The following is a 27,656-nucleotide window of genomic DNA, read 5'->3' on the forward strand; positions in this document are numbered from 1 at the left end:
GAATCGGGGACAAAGACAAAAATATACATACACATACATATATGTGTGTGTGTGTGTGTGTATACACACGTATGTGTGTGTATATATGCATGTATGTATATACATATATATAAAGATTTATTCATTCTAGAGAGAAAGCACGCACGAGTGGGGGTAGGGGGAGAGGGGGAGAGAGAATCTCAAGAAGACCCCCCCACACACACTGAGCACAGAGCCCAATGCAGGGCTTCATCTCATGACCAACCCTGAGATCATGAGGGCCGAAATCAAGAGTTGGCTATTTTAACCAACTGAGCCACCCAGACGCCCCCCCACCCAAATATGTTTCTTACGGCACACCTAAGAGTTACCATTTTAACCTTTTTTAAACGCACGGTTCAGTGGCATTAAGTACATAGTTGTGTAATCAAAATCACCATCCATCTCTAGGACTTTTTTGTCATCCCAAACTGAAACACTGTGCCCACTAAATAATAACACCCCACTTCTCTCTCCCACAGTCCCAGGTAACCAGTGTTCTCCTTTCCATCTCTATGAATTTGAATGTTTTAGATACCTCACATAGGTGGACTCATACAGTATTTGTCCTTTGTATCTTGTTCGGGTCCCTCAGCATTGTGTTTTCAAGGTTCATCCATGTTAGAGCATCTGTCAGAATTCCCTTCGTTTTGAAGGCTGGCTAGTGTTCTCTTGTAGGGATTGACCGCTGTTTATCCATTCTTCTGCTGATGGACAGTTAGGTTCTTTCTACTTTTTGGCTACTGTGAATAATGCTGCTGTGAACATTGGTGTATTCATATCTGTTTGAGTCTGTTTACAAATAAGTTTCAATTATTTTTACCTAGAGGTGAAACTGTTGGATCTCTAAGGCAATCCTATGGGCTGTTTTTTGTTGGTTTTTAAGGAACCGCCATACTGTTTCTCAGAGCAGCTGCGCCATTTTGCATTCCCACCAGCAATGCACAAGGGTTCCAGCATCTCCGCGTCCTTCCCAGAACTTGCTGTTTCCTGGTCTTTTGTTTTGTTTTAAATAGCCATCCTAATAATGAGTGTGAGGTGGTTTCTCATTTTGGGTTTGACTTGAGTCTCCCTAATGATGAGCAGCAGCTTTTTGTGTGCTTATTGGCCATCTGTGTGTCTTCCTAGGAGAAATATCTATTCAAGTCTTTTGCCATTTTTTGAATTGGGTTGTTTCACTTTTTTGTTGTTGAGTTGTGGGAGTTCTTTGTGTGGTTTAGATATTCATCTTTTTTCCAGGTACATGATTTGTAAATCTCTCCCATTCTGCACAAAAGTTTTAAATCTTGATGAACCCCAATTTATCTGTTTTTTTTTTTTTCTTCTGTGGCCTGTACTTTTGGTGTCCTAGGGGTCAGGGCTGCTTTGATTTCAAGTGACAAATGGAACTGCTTTAGGCAAGAAAGGTATTATACGTTAAAGTAAAGAAAAAGTCAAAGGTAGACCTGGATGAGGCCTGACTAAATCTAGCAGTGAAAACGATGGCATCAGCACTCTTTTTGTATCCTCCCTCCTGACTTTCTCCTTGTTTCCTACATTGGCCTGCAACTTCTTTCTAGAAGCACCAGGCTTCCATGACCATCACAACTAATAATCCTAGAGGAAAAGGGATTTTGGTTCCCCCAAAATTCTTAGAGCAAACTCTGATTGCTTTTCCCTAAACCAATCACCAGTAACAGGTCTGTATGGAGGTTCTAACTGGTCAGCTGGGGTCGGATACCCACTTCAAATGAACAAGATCACCATGCAGTGGGGGAGGGAGCTTCCCATAGCAAGAGATGCTTGACAGGCAAACATTCCTCCCCCAAAGAGGTCTGGGAAAGGGCATCCCTCACCTCAGACTTCCCATGGGGAGCCTTGGGAGAAGTAGAAGGAATCCTTTTAGTTGCTCCCAGATGACTTCCTTCCCTAGGGGAAGTCCCGTGACTAGTGGGAGTGTGAGCTCCGGTCAGGCTGGGTTCCAGGCAGGTTGGGCAGAGATTGGAGGGGCTGGATTTCCCTGGCACCTGAGAACCTCCCTACTCCAGCCCTAGTGTATTGTGGGAGCTTAGGACATGTGCCTCTGGAGCCAGACTGTATGGGCTCCTAGCCCAGTAGCCATTCTTTCTAACTGTGCTACCTTGGGTAAGTCAGCTAACGTACCTGTGCCTTGGTTTCTCCACTTGAGGGATTAAACGGAGATAATACCTGTCTTATCTCACAGGGCCATCATGAGGATTGCATGGAGTGTGGTATATCTGGCATACAGTAAGGGTCCAATAACTGAATCATTAGTAGGATTCATTGGGGACTCTTTTCCAGCTGCATTTGCCAGTACACTGGCAGCTCCAGCTGGGCTCAGCATCCTTCAACATGCCCCATCTAGCCTCAGCCTTTGCTGTTCCCTCTGCCTGAAATGCCTTTGCCTCCATGTGCACTTGGCCATTCCATTACTGCCTCCTCCACGGAGCCTTCCCTGCATGCAGAACCATCCCCTCCCCTTGCCTGGGCTTCAGCAGGAGTCTGGAGCATGGATGCCTACCTCAGGTAATGGGTCTTCAGGATCCCTGTCTGCACTGAGCGCCTGAGGGCAGGACATGGATCTCCTCTGTCACTGAGCCCACGGCGGGGGTTGGCCAGCGGCAGATGTGAGGAGCAGGCAATCCGGGGGCCGGCAGAAAGAGTTCTGAGTGAGGAGCAAACGTCCCAGGAACTGAAAGTAGCTCTGGGCCCCGCAGGTTGCATGTGAGGGACAGGCATGAGTGCTAAGAACAGAGATGTCAGCAGGGCCCTGCTTGGCCTTTATCTCCAGGCCCTGGGGAACCATAAAATGCTTAGGCAGGGGAGCGATGAGGTCAGATTTTTGCTGAGCAAAGATCCCTCCAGCTGCAAAAAGAAGACAAGCTGGCTGGGGAGATGGAAGACAGCACTGGGTGGATGTGGTCTAGGCTGAGGCAGGGACCACAGGATGAGATGAGCAGTCTGATGGATGTTAGCTTTTTTTTTTTTTTTTTTTAAGATTTTATTTATTTCTTTGACAGACAGAGATCACAAGTAGGCAGAGAGGCAGACAGAGAGAGAGGAGGAAGCAGGCTCCCTGCTGAGCAGAGAGCCCGATGTAGGGCTCAATCCCAGGACCCTGGGATCATGACCTGAGCCAAAGGCAGAGGCTTTAACCCACTGAGCCACCCAGGCGCCCCTGGATGTTAGTCTTGGTGATTGATTTTAAGTGGAAAGTGGCAATGGGCACGTCCTGCCCCCCGACCCCCCACCACTGTGGATGAGGCTGGATGCAGACGGGCACCAGAGCTGACCACCTCCAACAGTCAGTAACCATATCCCGCATGCAGTCCCACATGCTCCCCACAGCCCGTCCCCTTCCCGGGGTGGGGTCCAGGTCAAGCACAAGCCTGGACACTGAGGAAGCTTGGTCACATCTCTAAGCTCCAGGGACCAGAGCCAAGTCTCTTCACCCACCCCACCCTGGGAGAGCTGGTAGGGCTGGGGACAGGGGCCGGGCCTGGCTGAGCTGTGCTGGTGAGATCATCTGACTCCCTTGGGCAGGGTGGGACCTGGACTGGACAGAAAAGGGCCCAGCTCCAGCCCACAGTTCCCTGGAGCAGATGGCACATGGTTTCTTCCTGTTTTGTCCTCTCAGCTGTGCCTGGCAGAAACACAGGCTGGTATGGAAGGGGGGTGCCCCCAGGAAACAGTGCTGGCCACAAGGGCAGGGCCAGGACCACATGCTTGTGCTGTAAGAGCTCCACCCCTCCCCAGCTGAGTCTCCTCAAGAATCATGAATCCAGCTGTCCCCTGGCAGGGCCAGGACTAGGACCCAGGAATTCTATCTCCCACACCTGACACCCATCTCAAGGCCCAGAGAGCTGTGTTTCTCACAGGTGCCGAATGCCTCTCTTCTCTGGGCCTCAGTTTCCTCAGCTACAGAATGGGCGTAAATGGAAGGGAGAACTCAGGAAGCTCTATGGGCTTCCCTCCCTAGATGGAGAGGAGAGGGCCTACGTGGGCCTGGCAGTTGGAGCAGGTTATCCTTCTAGACTCCTTATCTACCCAGGAGAGGAGAGTCAGATTGGAACAGCAGCCTCGAGAACAGGGTACAGGGGCAGAAGGCCCCCCATGGTCTCACTTCAGGGTCGCAGGCCATCCTCTGAGCTGCTCTGGGCCTTGGATTCCTGACTGTGAACTGAGGACTGGACCAGGGCATCTCGGAGAACCTGCCCTCTTCCAACCTATCTTTTTAGCCCTCTGGCTATCAGGGCTTGTGCAGGGGTGTGTAGAAGAGGGCTGTGAGCCTGGCTTTTAAGGCCCCTGATTTGGCCCAGGACCCAGGACCCCACTTGGTCCTTGTCCTACTGTCTCTGACCATGACTCTCTCCTTAACCAATCACACCCTCCATCCAGCAGCACGGAAGACCGCCTTAGCTCAAATTTGATCATACCTCTACCCTGCTTTATACACTGTCGAGGGCTCCTTGATGGGCACCCACAATACAGGGGCCAAATTTATAGCCTGGCATTCAAGGCCTGTTGGGACCTGGCTCTGATGCTCTCTCAGCCTCACCTCCTGCAAACACAGACACCTGCAGTTACCCTGTGCCCTCATACCTCCAGCAGGCCTCTCTGCCAGGAACACCCTCCCCTTTCCCGTCCACCTGCCGCCAAAGAATCGCCTCTTCCAAGGATCCTTCCTTGATACCCCTGGCAGGGATGGGGCCCTTCTCTGTCTTCCTGTGACAGAGGCAAACCCCTTCATCTGTCTTTTCCATCAGCTGGGGCTCCTCCAGGACAGGGACCAGAGCCCAGTGAAGTCCCTATGCATTGTAAGGCTTCCTGCCAATACATGTCAAAAGTGTGAATGAATGAATCAGAAATTGAATGAATAAATCAGAATGAATGAATAAATGAATGAATAAATCAGAAAAGGCAGCGAGGCCATCTCTCAGCTGGGCTGTGATGAAATTATGAGTGGTAATAGAAGCTTCATGGAGGGAATATCTACTTGTTCCAGATACTGGCTGGGTGTTTCAGATCCATTACGTAATTTGGGCCCCAACCGTGTCAGAAGGTGGATATGATTATCTCTGTTTTATACTTAGGGATCTGGGGCTCAGAGAGGCAAAAGCACCACTCACGAGCTATGGAGCCAGGACAGGATCCACGCCCAAGAGGTGCCAGCAGAGGGAACAGCTATGTGTGGCCGAGGGGTTGCGGGTGCCAGGGATGGGCGGTTAGATCTATGTGACCTTGGGTGGTGGGGGGTAGGTTAGGAGGAGTGTAGGGGACCACGTGGAAGAAACCCTATTAACGGGATTTGAAGAACTCTGGGTTTTCCGGGGAGCTCTGAGCAGAGACCTGTTCTGGGATGAAACCTCCTATTTCCCATGACCCGGGTGACACTGGGGGTAGCATGCTCCCCACCCTCACCTGTTGCATGATCAACAGCCCCTACTGTTTGTGATGTTCTCTCAAGCCCATATCATGAGCCATGGCAGGGTGTCAGGCCCCTCTTCTGCTCCCTCCAGAATCCCCAGCTGTCACCTATACAGACGTTCTAGAGGTGCCGCTGATCAGCCCGGGGGCCCCGTCCAAATTCCCAGAAGAGCCCAGGGCCATTCCTGGAAGCCACAAAGACAGCTCCCCTCCCCCAGCCCTACCTCATCCTCACGGCACCAAACGCGAGCGACCTCACAGTGGCCTGTTTTTTCCCCAAGGCCTGTTATATCAAGATCACCTCTGAGATTTCCTCGGGATGGAGCTCAGAGGTCACTGGTTCCCACGGTCCCAACTCACCAGCCTCACCCAGAAGGATAGGGTGCCCACCCCTCTTCCCTGAGCTGGCCCCAAGGCTCCCTGCGTACGGCACCCTGGGCAGGTTATAAGGGGATGAGAAATGAGGGCAGGGAGGAAGGATGGGAGGCAGAGGACTCCTGGACCAGCTGGACTGGGAGGGAAGAAGCACAGCTGAAGGCGGGAGAGGATGAGGGAGTGTGGGCTTAGGGGAAGGACTGAGGGCTGGGCCAGGGGTGGAGCGGCGCTGCAGGAGGCCGCCTGGGGCCCAGGAGGAATGAGAGACCAGGAACGGATTCAAGTTTATTTAGGTGACCAGGAAGTCGAAGGAGGCCCTTTTGAAGGGGCACTCTGAGCTCTGAAGGAGGAGTTGAAGGCTGTTGGGGTTGAGGGTAGGGCTGACAAGAAAAACTGGGCAAAGGCTCTTAGAAGAGACAGGAAAGGGCCCATTCAAGAACAGGCAGACATTTGGGGACTCAGCCAAGTGGGGTGGTGACCCGGTTGGTGGGGCCTCAGGGCCAGTGAGAGGCGGCCCCCTGGGTGGCCTTGAAGTCTCTATCAGCACCCGAGCTCCAGTAAACGTACTGTAAATACACTGTAGTTTGCGATACAAGCATAACGTCATGCCTAGTCCCCTCTGCCCCCATCACATTTCTGCCCCTCGGTCCTCTCTTGTAGACATTCTTGAGTCACCCCTAGAAATTCCCCATCTATCCATCCATCCATCCATCCTTCCCATAAATATTTACTGACTACCTGCTCATGTGAGGTGCCACCCTAAGCACTGGAGATGCAGGAGTGAGTAAAACAAACGACCCTGGCCTGGTAGAGTTAAGGTCCTGGTGGGAGGAAACAGACAGTAAGCAAACCAATAAATAGAATCATATGTTAAAAGATGACAAATGCTATGGAGAAAAATATATCGGAGAAGGGGAATAGGAAGTGTGTGGGTCTAAGGTGGGAAGTGGCCATATTAGGTGGTATGGCAGGGGAGGGCCTCCTGGAGGAGGTGACGTCTGCCCAGTGGTCCTCAGGCACACGCAGAACGCAGCCACACACTCTGTGGCAGGAACCGCCTGTGTCATGGCTGACCTCCCACATTCAAAGCCAGGTAGTTGCCCTGCTTTGATTTCCTCCTTCCAGGTCAGCCCTCAGATGCCTACAAAGCATGTCTTCTCCCACGCTAGGCTGGCCACAAATGGAACCCCAGTCCTACGTGCCTGACATTTGCAGGCAAGGATTAGGGGTTTGGTGGAAAGCAATCCAGCCGATTGGAAAACCACCAGCTGATTGGTGGCCTTGGCAAGATACTAAGCTTGGGCGGGGGGTTGCTCAGTTTTATCCTCCCAAAATGGTAAGAGGAGACCATGTACCCCTTACAAGCGTCAAGCAAAGGGTTTTGTCTTCAGATTTGGAAATGGGCATGGCTCCCTGGCCTCATGTCTGGTTTATGAGCTCCACCACGAGGTTTCCTGGGCATGGACAAGGAAGAGCACTGGATTTGACCTGTTGGAATGAAGACCAGCTGATGAATAGTCATGGGACATTCTCTTCAGGGGATCCTGGGACCTGGGGACTTGGGGAGAGCCGAAGCAGGCCAGACAGGAAGGGAAGCAGTGGCTAGGGGCAGATCTCAGGGCGTTGTGTGAAGAAGCACATCTCTCAGAGAGCTTTCTTATGGTGGAATGCAGCAGCCTGGGAGAGATGGAGCGAGTCCCCTGTGATGGGCAGCATGCAACTAAAGAACAGACAAGTTCTGTCAAAGAGGCTTCAGAAGCCTCCTTCTCTGAGAGCCTAGGGAGAGCTCAGGGTCAGATTCTCTTAAGGCATCTCTGGCCCCTAGAGTCCAGAACACAGAGCCCTGTCATCGACCCCTAGGCTCTGCAACCCCAGTTGGGTCTCCTCTTGCTGCCAGGTGGACTAGATGCTGGGGGTGGTCAGAGCAGGACCAAGGCGAAGGAGCTGCCTTTCATGGGAGGTGAGAGGTTATTTGAGACTTCTTGCCTAGGAGAGCTTTGGACAAAGTTGCCTACCTTTGGGACCTCAGGGTCTGTGTCAGAAATGGGCAGGATCATAACCCACAATGAACATTCAGGCAGTGGTGGCGGTCTGCCTTTCCTGAGAGCTGGAGTCTGGGGGACCCAGGTAGGCGCAGAGGGGCTGCTCCCGCAGCCCGTAACCTTCATTCCCCTGACAAGTCTTCCCTGTCATCAACCAAGACAAAGATTTTTTTTTTTTTAATAGAGCCCGGCAGCACCAAGGACAGAGCCCTGTGGCTCATCTTTACAGACTAGGCTCACTCAGTCAACATTTCCCAGTGCCACTTGGGAGCTGGAGCTCCAGGGACCCCAAAGTCAAAGCAGACTTTGTCCCCAGTTCCTAACAAAGTTAGAGAAGGGAGGGAGTCTGGTTGCCATTGACTCTCAGGCTGGTCTTCTTTTCTGCCCTGACTCTTGGCCCCCATTCCTGTGTCCTGTCTTAGGCCACTGTGTTCCTGAGGGGCAGGGAAGGCTGGTAGATTTACCATGCACCTTGGGCAAGTTCCTAATCTCTCTCGCCTCAGTTTTCACACAGGGGAATGTTGTCTCTCTTCCGGAGCATAGGCAATATCAACATTTAGGTCTGTGTCCCGTCCTGGCTTGCCACAACTCACATTATCACCCTTAGGCAAGTCACCAGACTTCTCTAAACCTGTTTCTTCATCTTCAAATGGGGATAAGACCCTCCACCATGCAGGATTGTTGTAAAAGCAAATGAGATCTTGCAGCACAAGCCCTGAGCTCGATGGCCAGGAAATGACACAGCTACAGTGAAGTAGCTCAGGAAAGGGAGCCTTGGGGAGGTGCAGTGACCTTCTCAGGGTCCCATAGTAGGTGGGTGATGAATCCAGGACTGAAAGCTGGATTTCCAGCTTTCCAGGCTCCTGCCCAGGAGCTACTAAGACACAGTGGTTGCTCTACGGGCTGCTGGAGGAGGGGCTCTCCTCATGGGAAATGAATTGGGGGCCTCCCTGACAGCCCCCTTAGGGATCAAGCTTGACCTGAGAGTCCCTCAGTCCCCACCTGCCCCTCTGCTGGTGGCCTCCGGGTACACAGCCAGTTCCAGCCTCCCCTGAAGGCCTCCAGGGATGAGCCTGTGAACATGTGATGTGGAAAGAGGAGAGGAGACACGTGGAGGGTGCAGGTGCGGGTCTATAGACAGGACTCCTGATTTTAAGTGACAGAATCCTAGGCCAGATGGACTGCAGCAAAAAGGGAATTTTTCAGTTCATGCCATCAGAAAGTCCAGTGGAAGGTAAAGCTTCAGGCGTAAGTGGAACCAGGCACTCAGTGGTATGCTCAGGACACTGTATATTCTCATTTCTCCACTCTGCCATCCCTTGGCTTTATTTTGCACAGCTTCCTTCCTGGTGGTAATATCACCATTGCATAGGACAGTAGCTGGCATATAGTTCACGTGGCTCTAGAAGCTCCAGGATCACTTCCTACCAGCTTTGCAAACCAGCGGAAACCCTGCCTCCTCCCCAGTGTTCCAGCAAAATGTCCAAAATTGACTATGAGGCACATAGCGAAGCTCACCCATCCACCCCTGAGCTGTTCAGGGCCTGAGGACATACTCTTCTCCCACAGGCAGGCCTAGGTCACGGGTCTGCGACCACAGATCGTCAAGACTTGACAGGAAGGAGGGGATCCCCAAATGAAAAATAGGAGGCAAGCCATCATCATGAGAGGGGTCTGGACTTGGCTGGAAGGAACTGTAAAGGAGAACTTACTTCCTGCAGGACAAGCCAGATAGCTGGAGATGGACCATGTCTTCCCCAGAGGTTATCTGGTTATCTGGTTATCTGGAAGGATGGGTGGGTACTGAGGTCACCAAAAGAGACTGTCAGCCAACCACAGTCCTTGCCGGTAAACAGTAGGTTCTTACTTGAAGGGGAATCCAAGTAGCATACCTCTACAGGGGCATTAAAAACCAAAACCAAAATCCAAAAAACCTGAGCAGGGTCCAGGCAAGGCACAGAAACCCTCTCACACTAGCTTCAGGGAAGAGGGGGGGATTGGAAGGTTCTGGAATCTTCCAGAGCCCTGGGTGGGAGGGGCCACAGCCCATGGGCATGGATTTGGAAAGCTGGCACCATGGACCCCACCATCCCTGGGACACTCAGGCCCCTGTCCTCTCTCCCACGGTTCCCCAGCCCCGAGGCTGCCCCATGCCTTCTCAGTCCTGTGCCCACCTGGGCCACCATGGTCACTGACCTCTTCAGTCCCTTTCCTAAGAGAGAACCTCTTGCTAACTGGACCACACCCCAGCTTCGTCGTCTATAAAGCTTAGGTGGAAACTGAAGAGAAAGTGAGATGCGGCGTTTTGGACAGTGACGGCGTGAAGTCAGTGCTGAATAAAAGCATCTGTCCGGATTGTGGTGGAGATTCCATGAGCCCGGCTGATGGGCCTGGCGTGGAGCAGGGGGTCCAGAGATGCTAGCTCCCTCTGTGCTCAGCCTGTAGGGGCCAGAACGAAATTAAAGGAAGCAGCCTCAACTCCCAAATTCCCCGAAGCTACAGCTTCCCCTTCCTTGCACTCAAAATGGCTGTTTCAGTTCTAGCTTTAATTCCTGTTGAGTAGGAGGTAAGAAGGGGAAGTCGAAAAAGAGAAGAGAGATCAAGTTTTCTGCCTGCTCTGTGCTCGTCTCCTACCAGATTTGCCACTTTCACAGCCAGCCTGGTACCCCAGGGTGGCGGGGGGACCCAAATTCCTCCAGGAGTGGTGGGCGCGACCCCTGCCCACAGTCCTCTCAGCATCCCGAGGCACTGGCATCCAGAACCTGGACTCAGGCTGGCTTGAGGCGGGGTCCTGTCCCAGGCTGGATGCTTCTGGGTCGAGGTGGGGTTGGTGACTATAGCAGCAGGCGTAGTGGCCCTGGAAGGCAGGCACCGTGACCTGTTTGCCATGTGAAGTCTCCAGCTCAGAGAGAGTAGGTGGCTCTCCCCAGGTCATTCAGTAAGTCGGTGATGGATAGCAGTCGTTCTGCCTTGTAAGGGGAAGGAAGCTGAGTCTTGACCCCTGTCATCCTGTGCCCTTGCTGCTAAGCTCACAAGCCAGAGGCCAAGCAGGGGGGTTTCCAGGCCATACTTCCCAGCAGGCAGGCAGGCCAAGTTTAGCAGGCCTCTTCCCACATCCAACCGGGTCTGGGCTGGTTCCTGGCTGGCTGGCAGACAGTGACTCAGGCTTCCAGCTCCTGTCTCTGGCCTCCTCATCCCTTCCAGATAGGAGGGCTTTGGAGCAGGGACGGGGAGGGAGCTACAGAGTCATCCAAAGGGGATCCTGAGACCATAGGAGCCAAGCAGCCCCAGGAGCTTCAACCCTTGCCAGTTCTCCCTGACATCTGTCCTGAATTGCTTCTGCTATGGGCACAAACCAATCCCACGTGTTGCCTTAATTGAAAAAAGGAAACTGGCCGGGTTGTCCCTTCTCAGCAGTGAGGGACTTCAGTGTTTCTGCCAAGGGCATACCTGGAACAAAGCTGGGTGGCAGATGCCTGGTGTTGGGGCAACACTCTGAGAGCCTCTACCTCAGACAAACAGGGCTCAACACTGCCCCTGTCCCCCTGCCAATGTTCCCAGTGGCTCCTGTGAGCCACATGGACCAGGTAAGGCTCTGAGAACAGGGCTTGAACCGATGCGGGAATAATAAAGAGCAGAAAGGCTGGGGAGTGGGTCAGGAGGAACTGAGGCTGGGAGCCCAGGCCTGAGGTAACTCAGGGCCAGCCCCAGAGGGGAGGCCTTGGCCTTGTGTAGACCTGCTGCTCAGCCCTGACCCCGGGGCAGCTGGCAAAAGGCTTGAGCCTGGCCATCCCAGGCAGTCTGCTGGCACCATCTCATGGCCGGAGGCCCTTGGTGCAGGAAAGACAATCCTCTGGGAATTTCCCAGCCCGAACTTCAAAGCATGGACTTCAGGGAAACCTTGGATAAGGGGTCTGTATTGAAATGTCCCCTAGCTGGGACACCTTGGGGGAACTCACTGAACTTTCCTGAGTCTTACTTCCTTCATCTGTAGAACGGAGAGAACACTGTCCCCCACCACCTGCCCGCACTGCAGATAAACCATCCCACAGAGGGTAGGCTGTTAAGAAAGGACAAGCTGGTGGTGGTGGGGTGCGCCTGGGTGGCTCAGTGGGTTAAAGCCTCTGCCTTCAGCTCAGATTATGATCCCAGGGTCCTGGGATCGAGCCCCGCATTGGGCTCTCTGCTCAGCGGGGCACCTACTTCCTCCTCTCTCTGCCTGATTCTCTACCTACTCGTGATCTCTGTCAAATAAATACATAAATAAATAAGAAAGAAAGGACACAAGGTCCAGAGGACCCGGAAGTAAATGTGGACTGCTGTGCATGGAGGGAGTCCAACGTGGGGGCCTTTAAGCGGGACACGGAATGCATTCATTCCATTAACAAGAGTGTGTGGAGTCTGTGTCATGTGCTGGGACACTTCCCCTGTGTGGTTCCTTTTATGTCTTACCACAGCCTAGATGGCAGATACCACTAGTCATTCTCGTTGAAAATGAGATATGAGAACTACAGGAAGGATAAGCAGGGATTCTTTGGAGAAGGTGGGGGGAAAGCATCCCAGGCAGAGGAAACAGCATGCATGTTCATCTGGGGGCCAGAAAGCCTGGTAGGGAAGGGTTGAAACTGGACTCGGGAGCCCTCGAAGGCCTGGGAGCATGGCCAGCCCCCTCATCACATGACGCATCCCATGCTATGTTGTTGTTCATTTCTCACATGAGGTCGGCTCCTTCTCCACCTGAGAACATCATGCCCTCTTCACTCTTCATTCGTCCAAGTTTTCCTGGCCCTTTAAGGCCCAGCCACAGATGTGCCTTCTGCAGGATCCATTCTGGATCACTCTGTCCTAGGGGTACCCATAACCCCCATGATCTGAGCTCTCCCGTCTGGGCCCCACCCAGATAGCAAGAACTCAGACTCCAGCCCCGCCCTGAGACTGACACCTCCAGGAAGCCCGCAGAACTGCTCCCATTCTTGGGACAGACAACTACGATAGGGGTGACCCCTGGAGATTGTCCTGGGAACCCAGCGAAGAACTGGTTGCTGGGCTGAAGGCCAGGTGTCCTTGCCCTCAGGGGCTCCAGCACCGCTAAAATCAGAACAGGAGACCCACACTTGGATCTGATCCTTGCATAGACTGAATAAACAGCAGGTGCTCAATCCTTACACAGCTGACCAAGTGTTTACTGGCAGTCCAAATCTGAATTTTCTCAGTTTGACCCAGGCTTTTGTCCCCGACTCGGTTCCCTAATCCCCTTGCTGGTAAAGGGGGTTTGGGTGGGAGGTCAGTGCTTACACCTTCCAGGGTAGAAAGGGTCCTCCGTCACTCTGGCCTCTCATCCTCACAACATGCTGGTGGCCGGTATGACCGCATTCCACTAAGGCTCAGAGAGGAGAAGGGGCTTGTGAATAGGGACCAAAGCACAACAAGAACCTGAGTCTCAGATGCCCAGGGACGTATTCCTTCCCTGCCCTATGCTATCCCCCCTTCCCTAGCTGCCTTAGCTGCTCCCAACCAAAGCCTCCTTCCTCCAGGTCACCCCTCTCAAATGCTGCCTCTACTACCGGAGCTGGCCCCCTCAGGACAATGAGAAGCCACCTCACTTCCCCTGGCCGTCCTAACAGCTGTGAGTCTTGGTTTGGGAGTGAGGAGGGGTTGGAAGAGGGCTTGGCACCGGCAGGGAGACTCTCACTCAGGTGAGTTTTCTGGACGTATCTATCCCCACAACACACACCCACCCCTCCCAGGGGCTCCAGACCTGCCATGTGGAAGGAGACAGTGAGTGTTAAGTGGAAGTATATAGGAGGATTGGAGGGTATACAGTAGGAGTTCAATAAATGGTTTTGGAGAAAAGGAAGAGAGGGAAGGGGGAAGGGAGAAGGTGAGCAAATAAGTGACTGCCTAAGTGGATTGCCAGGTGGAGGGATGGCATCACATGTTCGTGAATGAGCTATTGAATGAATGGAGAAAGGAAGGATGGTTGGGGAGTGAGTGACTGGAAGGTGACTCCGGGTGTTACAGCTAAAGGGGGAGCCAAAAGCTCTTTTATCACCAACGTGCCCATTTGACAGATGAGAAGACTGACAGAGGGCTGAGGAGAAAGGAAGCTGCTGGGTCTGTGGGGTTAGCCTTTGACCAGCAGCCTCTGGTTCTCTTCCCACCTCTCTTTCTACCCCCACATCACCTTCTTTCCTCTGCTGGGGTGGGAAGGGTTCCAGGAAGGAGACCTTTTCTCCGCCTCCTTGCTCCTCTAGGCCCGGTTTCCGCCAGGCCTCAGTGTTAGGGGTGGCAGGGAGGGGGTGGTCCCCGCAGGGGCTATTTCAGTCAGAGACAGCCCTGCCAGGAAACAGAGGAAGCCGCCGGCCCCATTGGAGGTGTTTCAGCCTGGGCTCAGAACAGGAGAGTGGAGAGCCTCACATCTGGCTTTCCCTGTGCCAATGCATTAAAGGCCACCAAGGTGCTTCAGGGACAGGAGGCCGCATGTGAGTGTTGGTGCGTCCTGGCACCGGGGGCCAGTATGAGGCGGGCATGGGAGCTGGACCCAAGGAACTGTGACTTTGGGCAGGCAGGCTGGGCTGCATTGACCTAAAGGAGGTCCACAGTGTTGGGGGGTGGGGGCAGAAAAAGTGACTCCACCTAGCCGGAGGCCCAGAAAGGAGGAAGCAAGATCAGATCTGGAGCTGGATGGACGGACACTTAGTGTTTTGATAGGCATGGGATGAATGGCACTTCGTGTGGAGGGAGCTGCCAAGATGCGGAGGCCCGAGGGGAAGTCTGGATCTCTGGCTTTGAACGGTCTTGTGGCAGGGGTGCTGTCTCAGGGACAGTACGGCAGAACAGGAGGGGACAGAGGGGCACAACCAGGGGGGCCTTGGATGAGGCTGGAGGGCTCGGCAGCAAGCTGCGACGTCAGGAGTTTGAGCTTTTCCTCAAAGGGTAGAGGGATGCAATGAAGGATGTCATCTATCAGAGCAACTTGCTAGAAAGCCCCTGACCGTAGTCAGAGTGGCCAGAGCCCAGGAGGACATTGGGGCCTGAGATGGCCCAGGGCTCAGGGCTCAAGAATGAGTGACAGCCGTGAGAGATCGAGGAGCCCGTGTTAGCCGCTGCTGGGAGGCAGGGGCCAAGGGAGCCCTCCCTCAGAACCATCCCCTGCCCCGCCTAGGGCAGCCTCTGACTCCTTCCAAGAGGTCTAGTCTTACCAGGGAGTGGAGCGCGGAAAATATCTGGAGCCTGGGTGCCTGGTTGGCTCAGTGGGTTAAAGCCTCTGCCTTCGGCTTGGGTCATGATTCCAAGGTCCTGGGATTGAGACCCACAGGGGCTCTCTGCTCGGCGGGGAGCCTGCTTCCTCCTCTCTCTCTCTGCCTGCCTCTCTGCCTACTTGTGATCCATGTCTGCCAAATAAATAAATAAAATCTTTAAAAAAAATATCTGGAGCCTCCCATCACCTGAGGCAGAGGTCTCTTTCCTGGGGTGGCATCCGAGGACAACAGGCCTCCCAAAAATGTTCAGAGGCACAGCGCTGCTCCTTCTACTAGCTTCTTCCTTCTTACCATGACCGTCAGCCCTAGTAGGCAACTCTCCTCTCAAGGCCTGCCTCTTCTCCGCACCCCCAGACCTGAGGACACCCCTCCCCACCCAGGGATCTCCTCCTCAACCCCCTGGGTCATGTTCCACCCTTTCTCCTCCTCTGAAAATTCTCTTCCGTCCTATGGCTCACATGGGTCCCCCTCTTCAGACTAGCAGATGTGTATGTATAATTTTTATATCTCTACCTACATCTGCATCTGTATACTGTACCTGCATGTGCCCTGCAGGTAATAAGTGTTCATTTAAATGCCTGACAGGTGAAAACAGAAGAATGAATGCATAAATGAAAGAAAGGCACAGACAAATGAATGAGGTGATGAGGAAATGAACTTTCTCTGCCTGTACTAATCTTGGCTTCTTGGTTACAATGGGGGGCTGGCCATGCTTCTTCCTCTATAACCACCTCCCACCTCCTAACTGGCTAGCTGGGCACCCAGCATTCCTAGGACCTGGGCTGAAACCCCACAAAGGGTTTTCCATAATTTAAGGTTATATGGCCTGTGGGACTATAAACTAGAGACTCGTTGAACCTCATTTTGCAGTTTCCCAGAATCTGGGGAAAATATTTTCATCAAAATCAAATTGAAAGTTGAAAGAAATCAGTTTGGGTAGTTAGGTTTTGCTCTAACATAACTTTGAAAAATATCATAACTTGACTTAGCAGGGTGTATTCACATTAAGAATAGCCAACACCTGCCCTGTGCCAGGCACTGATCTTTATATCAAGCTTAGAAAGCAGGTACTATATGAGCCCATTTTATAAATAGGGAAACCAAGGCATGGAAGTCCAATAATGAGCCTTAAGGCCCCACAGATCACATGTAGCAGAGCTGGGATTTGAACATGGGTTCTGGACCAGAACCCATGTACGTGGCCTCAACCTTCTATCCTGTTCTGTGTGCATTTGCAGGATTTCATATTTTTTCCTTCGCTTGAGTTTTTCCCATCTATTAATAGGGAGGGGGATGATCTGACCCACTATCTCAAAGGGTTTTGTCTTACAGGTCCATTGGATTTAAGTTGTGAATTCTCGTTGGACACCAGGGAATGTGGACATGCAGGTTGGGAGGTAGGTATCAAGAAGTCAGACCTACCTCACCAGGGAACCCCCTTAAGGCACCTGTGCTTCTGACTCCCCCAAAACCTAGCCTGAGGGAAGAATGGAGGGATGAGGTGTAGGATACAGCAGCACAGCATAGCGTTTATTAAGCACCTATTATATACTAGGCCTATGATATGTTTTACTGATAAGAACAGAGATTTAGAAAAGTCAAGTTTGACATGTCTTGGGTTGAACAGCATAGAAGTAGGGGAGCCAGGATTTGAATGAGGTTTGCCTAGCTCTGACATTTGGTTTATAGCCTCTACATTCCATGACCCTGGGCTACACTAAGTTGCAGCCTCTCAGTCAGGATGGCAGGCTATGGTTCTGGCTCTGCTTCTAACTCACGGAGTAAGACTGAGCCACCACAGCCTCTGGCTGTGCCGTATTTTCCTCTCTATAAAAAACAAGCAGGAAGGGCACTTGGCTGCCTGTGTCGCACAACTCTTGGTCTTCAGGTTGTGAGTTCAAGCCCCACCTGGGGTATAGAGATTACTTAAAAATTAAAGTCTTAGAAAAACAAAACAAAACTCAACTCAACTCAACTAAAAAAACAAAACCCTGAAAAACAAACAAACAACGAAGCAGATTTGGCTGGTACCCAGCCATTTGCCTTCAGGAACGCTGTTCTCACTGTAGCCACCAGAGGGTGCTGTGACCCAGTGGCTCGGCCAGACAGGCATTTGTAGCCTGAAGTCAAGTGGAAGGAGGCTTAGGGGACTCCTGAATCACTTTCTTCCTCCATTTTACAGATAAGAAGACTGCAGCCAAAAGAAGAACCATGGCTTTGGAAGGTGGAGTCCAGGCTGAGGAGGTGGGCACTGTCCTTTGTCAGCTCACAGTGTATGGACGTTCTGTTCCTGTTGATTAGTTCAGAATTACCAGGGCCTTCTCTGCCCTGGACCCCAGACCACGCTCTCAGACACAGAGGAGCATCAGACCTGGCACTTCTCTTCAGGAAGTTCCAGTCAGTGCTGGAGAGACAGACAGGCAGGCTCACCATGACCATAATCTCCAAACTCCAAAAAGCCCAGGGAAGCCCTGTAAAACTTAGTTTGATTTAGTACCTCTAATCTCCTATCATTCTGAAAGATGGGTGTATCTTTCCCCCATTTTTCAGATAGGAAAATTGAGACTCAGATAAGGTATATCACTAGCCCAAGGTCACATAGCTAGTAGGTGCACAGGTGGGACACAAACTAAAGTCTGTCTGGGGTACCTGGATGGCTTAGCCAGCAGAGCATGCATCTCTTGATCTTGGGGTCATGAGTTTGAGCCCCATGTTGGGTGTAGCGATTACTTAAATAAATAAAACTTAAAAAAAAAAAAGATTTAAAACAAACGAACAAAACCAAACTAAAGTCTGTCAATCTCTACTTCCAGAGGAGACATTTGACTAGGGTTTTGAAGGATGAATAGAAGTTCACCAGGAAGGTTGGTGGGAAATGAATATTGTAGAAAGTGAACCAGATTTTTCCCAAGCGTGAGCTTTATTGTATTCTAGGTTTCCTTAAAGTGAGGACTATGTGGGGCCTCCATGGGGTGGTGAGTATTAGAGATGGTTCAAGTGGAGATAAGGGCCCAGAGAGGGACAGGGGCCTACCAGATGGTCAGTGAGTATGGTTACTGACAGGTTGTGTGTTGCTTCCCCAGCCTCTCTGGATGTAGGAAGCGCAGTCGGGCAGCCATGGAGTGGGACAATGGTACAGGCCAGGCCCTGGGCTCCCCGCCCACCACCTGTGTCTACCAAGAGAACTTCAAGAGACTGCTCCTGCCACCCGTGTACTCAGTGGTGCTGGCGGCTGGCCTGCCCCTGAACACCTGTGTCATTGCCCAGATCTGCACCTCCCGCCGGGCCCTGACCCGCACAGCCGTGTACACCCTGAACTTGGCCCTGGCTGACCTGCTCTATGCCTGCTCCCTGCCCCTGCTCATCTACAACTACGCCCAGGGGGACCACTGGCCCTTTGGCGACCTCGCCTGTCGCCTGGTCCGCTTCCTCTTTTATGCCAACCTCCATGGCAGCATACTCTTCCTCACCTGCATCAGTTTCCAGCGCTACCTGGGCATCTGCTACCCGCTGGCCCCCTGGCACAAGCGTGGGGGCCGCCGCGCAGCCTGGCTGGTGTGCGGGGCCGTGTGGCTGGCCGTGACAACCCAGTGCCTGCCCACAGCCCTCTTCGCCGCCACCGGCATCCAGCGTAACCGCACCGTCTGCTACGACTTGAGCCCACCAGCCCTGGCCGCCCGCTATATGCCCTATGGCATGGCCCTCACCGTCATCGGCTTCCTGCTGCCCTTCATCGCCCTGCTGGCCTGCTACTGCTGCCTGGCCCGCCGTCTGTGCCGCCAGGACGGCCCAGTGGGGCCAGTGGCCCGGGAACGGCGCGGCAAGGCGGCCCGCATGGCCCTGGTGGTGGCAACTGTCTTTGCCATTAGCTTCCTGCCCTTCCACATCACCAAGACCGCCTACCTGGCAGTGCGCTCCACAGCCGGTGTCCCCTGCCCCGTCCTGGAGGCCTTTGCTGCTGCCTACAAGGGCACGCGGCCTTTTGCCAGCGCCAACAGCGTGCTGGACCCCATCCTCTTCTACTTCACTCAGAAGAAGTTCCGCCGGCGGCCACATGAGCTGCTCCAGAAACTCACAGCCACGTGGCAGCGACAGGGTCACTGAGTCTGCTGGGGCAGGACACCTGGGGCCTGGGCACCAGAAGCCCTTCCAACCCCAAACCAGGCAGAGAATTAGAGCTTAGCTCAGCTGGGCAGGGAGTGAGGTCCCGCACAGACTACAGAATCTCACCGATGACTATTCCTTGAGCCCATGCTCTGGACCTGTGGGCACAGAAAGACAGGCTTGAACCTGGCCTTCCAGAAGGTGCTAGTCAGCCCCCCGGGGAGTCAGGGAAGCTGCCAGAAGCTGTTTGCAAAAATACGGCATGGCATGTACTGTAATTGAGGAGTGTGCTGGATGCTTTGGAGTCAGCAGTATAGGGACTGAGGGAAGATGGGAGGAGGAGGTGAGAAGTTCTGGAAAGGAGTGTTCTAGCTGGACTTTGATGGCTTGAGTATGAGCTCTCTGGAGATGTGTGATGGTCCCTTCATTCAGCACACCTTGACCTACACCTTCTCCTTGGGCCTGGGTTGATTCGGGGGCACCGGGAGAACCAGTCCTAGCCCTGCCCCATATAGGCTCCCAACTACCGGGCTTACAAACACTTGACAACAATGATGTCAAGGCTGGGACAGATAAATAGAGAATGCCCATGATCCAGTCCAAGGAGTCAGGAAAGATCTCTTGGGACGGGGTGGGGGGGGCATCTGAACCAGATGTTGAAGGCTGAGTAGGAGGTCAGCCAATAGAAGTGGGAGCATGTTCCCACAGCTCTAGGCTAGACTCTGTTCTGGGGTACAGGGGTAGAGAGAGCTGGGTGGGGGGCAGGCATATGGCCTCCTGTGTGTGAAAGCTGGGAAAATGAGAGCTGTCCCTTGACCACCCTCCAGATAAGGGCAAGCGTGGCCTCGAATGTTTCAGCCTGTGGGGACTCGGCAGAGGAAGGAATCGGAGCACGTCTTCAGAGAGGTGGAGCTTGAGCTGGGAAGGAATCCAAAATGCAGATGATGGAAGGCACTGTGTGTCTATAAAACCCCAGAGGTGTAGATGTGCTGAATCTGGCCCTGAACAGTGAGTTTCAGTTAAGCCAGGAGGGGGCAGTGTGGACAGAACCAGAGCACTGAATGCCAGGAAGAGCCCCAGACTCTACCTCTTCTCCACCTACCTCTTCAAATATGCCTCTTTGAGCCTCGGGGGAGCCTGGGTGCTTGAGAACCCCTCCACCAGGCCTCCCAAGTGAGAGGAAATACCCCTTCAACAGTGCTTCATTCTAGAAGAAGTCAACAGCTTGAAGAAGTGCGGGGCCACCAGGAGGCTGCAACGTGGAGGTGCAAAGGTCCTGTGGCCAGGAGCCTGCCAACCAACCAGTCTCAAGATAGCCTGTTCCATGTGTTCTGCTCCTGCCCTCCCAACTCCATCATTCTGGCCTGTGGGTGCCTGAGAGCCGCTGGAGGCCCTCTCATGGAGGCATCTCAAACACACCTGAGCCTTCGAAAGTTTTGGAAAGGCATCTTCACTGAAGATCTCTGAGGGATTCCACCACATAAGAATTCTTTAATTGCTCTTCCCACCCACGCCTCCTTTTAGCCCCACCCATAGAGCTCCTTATTTTCTCTGCTCTCTTTCCTCTCTATCTCCACCACCCTGCCCACCCCATCCCCCTCCCAGAGCTCAGCTTTCCTCCTGTAGAACAATCTAGCCTGCCCTTGGCTGCTGGTATACCATTCAGACCCTGTACACAAACCAGCCGTGACCAAGAGCCTCCCTTCTCAGAAAGTGGAGGGGTGAGGGCAGGGCAGAGGGACAGGGCAGGGAAGGGAAGGACTACATAACTTAGTATTTTTCTTTTAGCCCTGTCTCACCTCCAGGGCTGTTGGAGAGCCAGAATCACATAAAGGGCAGGGATTCCAGAGCCAGGTCCCCTTGGTGTTTATCTTGGCCTGACTACTCAGCAGCTGTCTTACTCTATGCGAGTTCTTTAGCCTCCTTGTGCCTTAACTTCCCCAGCTGTAAAATGGAAATAGTAACGATACCTATCTTGTAAAACGGTTGTGAAAATTAATATGTGCAAAGCACTTAGAATAATGTCCGGAACAGAGTAAGTGTGCAATGCCTGGTACTATTATAATGAACTTGCCTATTGTACACACAAGTTCCTTCAGCATCTCTCTCTAGGAACTGGCCTGGGAGGTTTCTAAACAAGGGGCTAAGAGCAGAGGATTTCTCCTTGCCTTCACCTGCGAGGCAGCTGGTCTTTTTTTTTTTTTTTTTTTTTTTTTTAAGATTTTATTTATTTATTTGACAGAGAGAGATCACAGTAGACAGAGAGGCAGGCAGAGAGAGAGAGAGGGAAGCAGGCTCCCTGCTGAGCAGAGAGCCCGATGCGGGACTCGATCCCAGGACCCTGAGATCATGACCTGAGCCGAAGGCAGTGGCTTAATCCACTGAGCCACCCAGCCCTGCAGCTGGTCTTTTAAGAGAAAAACTCAGCACACTTTTGTCAGAACAAGGGCCATAATCCATGAGCCCCATCTGTTCCTGCAAGAAGGAAAAGTCATTTATTACATGCCAGTACAAGGAATTCCAGGTGCCATTCGGGGAGCCTGAAATGCCCCCTTCCTTTTCCCTCCTTTTGTCCCCACACCCCTACTCTCTTCACTTTAACCCAGAGCACACTCCGTGATGGGGGATCACACTGGAGAGGTCTGCTTGCTGGGGGTGGAGGGGACAGAGACACGGTATGAGGATAGAGCATGGTGAGAGGTCTGGGGAGCACCTGGGTTCACAGGGGTCCAGGGTGATTCTCATGGCTTGGGGAAGACTTCCTGGGGGGTAGAGTGGTGCCACTGGGGCTTGAAGGATGGCTGTAATTAGACTGAAGACGAGAGGGCCAGGTTGTTCCTGGTGCAGGGAACAGCACAGCCCAAGGCATGGAGGCTTTTGGAGGATGGTTAGGAAGGGTTGTGGCATGAGACTGGGCGTAACAGCTGTCATGGCTGGAGAGTCAAAGGCTTGGTGCCAGCCCAGGGAAGTCACAACAATAACAGCAGTGGCTATTTGCTGGGCTCTGCAAGTTCTAGGCACTGTGCAGTGTGCTGTATACACATTTTCTCATTTAATCCTTACATTACCGCCAATTACAGAAACTGAGGCCCAGTTGTGGGAATCAACATGTCAAGGTCACACAGCCTTTTTCTAAACCAGATACTAGGATCCCCCCCTCCAGCTCTTCCACACTCCCTCCCTTCCCTTTCCTTTCTTCACTTGCCTTCCAAGTGTCCACCTGCCTCAGCCAGTCCTAGTAACGGGACCGCCTAGGAAGTTGTGACAGAGACAGCTAAGTGCCAACCGCAACTTTCTTTTAATTGGGCACCTGTCCTCCTAGGATGAAAACTTCATTTCCCATCCTTACCTGTAGCTAAGTATGACCAGGTACCTTAATCCTGGGCAATTGGAGATAAGCAAAGTACCTTAAGGCAATTTAATATGGGGAGGGGGTGAATGTCTGTAAAAGAGTGGTAGTATCTGTCTGTCCTTTGCCTCCCGTCCCTTCTCACTGCTTACAAAGGGGACATCACAACTGGAGCACCATCTTAGACCATGAGAAACAGCTTGGGTTTCTGACCATCCTGGTTTGGGACCACCTAAACCGGGACTTTTGCACAAGAGAAAAATAAATGTCTGATCTTTTCTAAGCCACTAGCTTTCTGGGCTGTTGTTACCCACAGCCAGATGAATCCCTTTATTCGGGTTCTATCCTGAGATGAGTACCTAGGGCGAGGCCAGGCCGTGTCCTGGACTGGGGTGGGGGCCAGGGTCTAGCCTGGTGACAAGCTAGGAGTCAACAGGATCTGGGGATACCCAAGAAGGCTTAGAGAAGTTGCTGCAAAACTTGGGGAGTGGTGGTGCTGCGTTTGGCTGGGGGCTTAAGGGGTGGTTGGGTTTCCTGAGGGAGAGACTAAGAAGGAAGGGCCTGGAGAACCCTGGGAATTCCATTAAGGGGCTGGGGAGGATGGGGAGCCAGAGAGACGGCCTGGGGTTTTCAGAGTGGTGGTGGAAGGGGAGGTGGGTGAGGGGAGGAAGTGGAGCTGATGGGTGGGGAAGAAAAGAGAGAAGTTTCCCAGGGAGACCCCGTCCAGGGAAGGCAATTCTATGACAGGAGACCTGTGAGTGTTGGCTGTTGTGGGTTGAGGACGGGGCAGGGCCAAAGATGAAGGAGAGAGAGAGTCAGGAACCAGGGTCTGTCCTTTTGGAAAAGCCCAGGGGCACTGGATCTGTCCTAGCAACAGAAGCAGCTTTCCCCTCCCTCCCTCATTCATTTGTTCCACACACATTCTCTCTGTTCCTCCAAGATGGCAATGGGAACACAGAGGCAGCTCAGACCCAGACCCTACCCTCAGAAAGAATCTGGGGGTGAGGGTGGGGGTACAGACAAGGAAGCAGTTCGGCCACTAGACAACATTTATTGAACATTGAACACCTACCATGTGCCAGGCATCATGCTGAACAGTGGGCCCCTGCCCCTCAGGGAGTTCCTAGTCTGATAGAGGAGAACGGCAGTAATGAAATAAACAGAAACCTGGATCATTACAGCTAAGGGAAGAGAGCTCAGAAGAACATAGAGGGGTAGGGGGCGGGGCACCTGGGTGGCTCAATTGGTCCCTGCCTTTGGCTCTGGTAGTGATGTCAGAAGCCCCACCTCCGGCTCTGCAGGGAGCCTGCTTCTCCCTCCACCTGCCTCTCCCCCTGGCTTATGAGCATGCTCTCCCCGCCTCTCTCTCAAGTAAGTAAATAAAATCTTTAAAAAGAAAAGAAATCTCGGCCTTCGGCTCAGGTCATGATCTCAGGGTTCTGGGATCGAGCCCTGCATCAGGCTCTCTGCTCAGCAGGGAGCCTGCTTCCCCCTCTCTCTGCCAACTTGTGACCTTTCTCTCTAATAAATAAATAAAATCTTTAAAAAAATAAAAAGAGAAGAAATCTCAAAAAAAATTATACACAGCAAGATGTCCTTTTGATAAAGACAACTGAAATGAAAATATATACTTTGAAGAAATACACAGATGCAACAAATCTGTACAAAAAGGAAAGCAAAGGCATGCTGAAGGCATGAATTCCCAGGGTCCTCCAGGCCCTTCCTTCTTACACAGGAGGTAATGGTTATCCTGGGTGGTACCGCAGCAGAATGGGTTAGGGAAACTACGTAATGAGATGTAGGACACTGTCAAAGTCCTAGCTGTTCTGTTTTGTGGTGGGAGCCAATTAAATAAGCAGTGAGAATGAGTCATGAATAAAAGGTTATAAGTAATCCAATTCTGGGCATTTGAGGTCTAATTATATAGGAGGGACAATCTCAGGTCATTTCTAATTGACTTGGGAACAGAGTCAGGAGCCTGATTCCCCCTAAGACAGTTTCTTCCTGGAGCTCATTGCTTCTTGGGGTCTTCTCCTCATTTTTTTTTCCCTCTTATGTACTCAAGGCCCATCACTGGCCATGACTAGGACTACCACAACCTTACTATCTTGATTTCTCCAAGAGATTTACAGCCCTGATCTTGCTGGGTCACCATGACTTACTGGGTAGATGGATTAACGTTTTCATTCCCTTTTCATAGGTGAGGAGCCCGAAAGTGACCTGCTGAGAGTCCCAGGCATGTCTGTTAGAGTGCCTGCATTGGGCCCAGCTCTAGATTCCCAATGTAAAGCTTTTTTCGGCGAGATAAATACAACACCAGGCAAAGTGGGTGCAAGGCAAGATTTATTAAAAACACTCTCCAGCGAAGTTTCAGGGCTCAGGAGAAGGGGAGCCAGGAAAGTTGCGCAGGGAGGAGGTGGGCACCCTCGGGCGAGGTTCCACAACTCTGGAAAGCAGAGTGGCTGAAGTCGGCCCAAGGCAGGGAGGAGGGGGCTTTTAAGGGGTCTTAGGGAAAGCTCAGGGGTCTTTTGGCAAGTTTCCCTTATTTGGATATCTCGCCTGCTCATCGGGATCCCATTGGTCCACAGGAACCCGGGGCGGGGGTCTCAGATTCCTGCTTGGGCCTTTGTTCTCCTGTCCGAGCTCAGGTCTTGTGGCGGGAACTTTCGCCATCTTTAGTAGCCCTTCCTGCCAGCCCAACACCCAACACAGTGCCCCCCTCTCCACCTTGGGGCCTGGTGTTTCCAGCCACCTCCTAGATGAGTCTTTGAAGGGCTAAACACAATCAGGGTCTCTGTATACCTAGAAGATGATTTTCTCTCATCCTGAATCAGAAGGGGCTAAAGCTGAGAGGACTCAAGAGGTGCTGGGAGCAGCCAAGCCACTCTCTGGGTGAGTGTTCCATTGGGTGGAGGCCCAGCTCAGATCCTTAAACACTCTCCTTCCCCAACAAGGGAAATTCCTGATTCAAAGGCCCCAGTCAGCCCACCTCTAGGCCAAGCTGCAGGATGCTGAGGTGGCCTGAGTCTCTACTCCTATCCATCAGTTCGCCCATCTGTGATATGGGAATAAAAACCTCTATTCCAGAAGTGATATGAAGACAAAATATGACAGGATGTGCAAGAGTTTGGAAAATACAAATTTGAGATGCTAGGGACCATTGTCATTAGAGGAAAGCAGTGACTCCTAGAATGAGGCCCCCCCCATACCAAAATTTCCCCCAAAGAGTAGAAACACACTCCAGAGCAAACAAAAGCCTGACTTCAAATACAGTCAGTGAGGTACCCTTGGGGAAATCTAGACCCACTCCTCACTTTCCAGATGAGACAGCTGAGGCCCAGAGAAGTGTACGGATACGCCCCAAGGCCACACAGCTAGGCCAAGGTAGAGAGGCACTAGGCCAGGCAGGGCTCTCCTTCTTGCCATCAATTCCTTGAGAGATGTCCTTTTGAGGCAGAGCTGAGACGAAGTTGAGGTAAGGGACTTAACAGGAGGCTGGTCGCCACTCCAAGAAGAAGTTTTCTCCCTACAAGGATTTGCCACAACCCAAGGGAAGCAGTAGGCAGGGCGCCAGATTCCAGCTGAGTTTTCCTTTTCTCATGCAGTAGTCAACCCCTCAGTGTCTACTGTCCTGCCCTATACCCATCCCTGCCCTTCTCATCTGGACCAGGGCCTCCTGCTCCCAGGGCCTGTCAGCCTAGTCAGGCCCAGACACTGTCCTCTTGAGCTGAGGGGAGTGTGAGTCAGACCAGGCTATCCTCTGTTCCCAGGGAAGGTGAGGAAGAAGAGGCTGCTGGGGGCTCAAGGAGAGAGAAACCCTTTCTTCATCAGGAATCTGGGACCAATGAAGACTAGAGGGGAGCATAGTGTTCGAAGCCCCAAAAAGCTGAATTTGAGTCATTGAAGGTGCTGCCATTTTCTGACTTTGACAGTGGTCAAAGTTACATCTCCTTCATGACCCACAAAGAAGAGGCAATATTATCCAACCTACAGGGTGGTTCTAGGATTAAATAAAATGAATGAAATAATATTACCCATACATCCAAGGCACTCCATAAATTCTCATTGGTTCATTCAGATGTCAAGGAGGTGCCTTCCATTTAAGTTGGGACCCTGAGGATGAATGGGACCTCCCAGAGGCAGGTGGGGGTGGGGAAGGCCCCAGTACCCGGGACAATGTAAGACTTGCCAGACTAGGGCAGAGGTGGAAGGAGAGCTCAAGGTCAGATCAGACTGAAGCCACAGAGGCCACCCACTCCTAGTAGGAGCCTGGAGGGCCCCAGGTAGGCGTGTCGGTTTGGCAGTGGCAAATCAAGGGCGTTTCATTTGAAGCTCCTGTTGTGTGTGTGGCGAAGGGACTAGATTTGGGAAAAGCCTCTTGCAGGGATTAGTTAAGAGCTGAAAGGAAGGAAAGGAAATGAAGACTTCCCAACACTCCCATTTTGGGGGGATGGGAACTGCTTTACCTGTCCAGGACTCCACAGGGTAGGAGAATCCGGCCGGTAGAGGGCGTAAGAGCCGCGTTCCACGGAGCTCAGGAGGCGGGGCGGGGGGCTCAGGGCGGAGCATCGAGGAGGGGGACCTGGGAGCTGGCGGGGGCAGGTGGGGGGCGTGACTACAATGGGGAGCTGGAAACGTGAGGGCGGGTGGGGGCGTGGCCACAAAGGGTGGAGCACCTGGGGCGACGTGGGAGGGTCCGAGCCGGACGCGACGCCGAGGTAAGAGGGGCGGGGCCTTTGGGGCAGCGGGCAGCTGGACCTGGTCTCTGCGACCGTAGCATTCCCGGCGGAGGGCCGGGTGGGGGGCGTGGCCTGGGCGGGGTGGAGGGGTGGGGCAGGGAGCCGCAGGCGCCCAGGTCCGCCCGCGGCGCTCCCTACTCCCCCTGGCGGCGAGTCCCGCCCCTTTCCTGCGGGGAGAGTGTTTCTGGGTGTACCTGAAAGTCTGTATACCAGTTTATGGGTCGAAGGTTCCATGTCTGAGTTCCTTTGGCCGAAGGTGTTACGGTGCAGAAGCGTCTGAACCGCAGTCGGTGTGCATCCCCGGCTGTATGTCGGCGCAGCTGACCACTCTAAGAGGTTT

At 52.7% G+C, this 27,656-nt stretch overlaps 2 protein-coding genes across 3 annotated transcripts in view; one reads left to right on the top strand and one right to left on the bottom strand.

Annotated features, from left to right (window-relative positions):
- Positions 1–24,452, top strand: part of P2RY6 (pyrimidinergic receptor P2Y6) — a 39,143-nt gene extending 14,691 nt beyond the window's left edge. Inside the window, exons 2-5 of one of the 2 annotated variants that reach the window (XM_059410224.1) lie at positions 13,397–13,488; positions 16,457–16,521; positions 17,307–17,368; positions 18,208–24,452. In XM_059410224.1, the coding sequence (XP_059266207.1) occupies positions 13,449–13,488; positions 16,457–16,521; positions 17,307–17,368; positions 18,208–19,228 (1,188 nt within the window). In that variant the 5' untranslated portion in view covers positions 13,397–13,448 and the 3' untranslated portion in view covers positions 19,229–24,452. The remainder of the gene's footprint in view (positions 1–13,396; positions 13,489–16,456; positions 16,522–17,306; positions 17,369–18,207) is intronic. The other variant, XM_059410233.1, reaches the window with a different exon arrangement.
- A 451-nt stretch (positions 24,453–24,903) lies between these two features.
- On the bottom strand, positions 24,904–27,550 carry LOC132024218 (uncharacterized). The gene is made up of 3 exons (XM_059410258.1): positions 27,254–27,550; positions 27,044–27,166; positions 24,904–25,023 (listed from the first exon to the last, which is right to left on the bottom strand). Exons 1-3 carry the CDS (start codon positions 27,548–27,550, stop codon positions 24,955–24,957), a joined length of 489 nt encoding a protein of 162 aa, XP_059266241.1. The 3' UTR covers positions 24,904–24,954.
- Positions 27,551–27,656: the final 106 nt, after the last annotated feature.

This window comes from Mustela nigripes, chromosome 1, assembly GCF_022355385.1.
Source record: "Mustela nigripes isolate SB6536 chromosome 1, MUSNIG.SB6536, whole genome shotgun sequence".
In the NCBI taxonomy this organism is placed as follows: Eukaryota; Metazoa; Chordata; class Mammalia; order Carnivora; family Mustelidae; genus Mustela; species Mustela nigripes.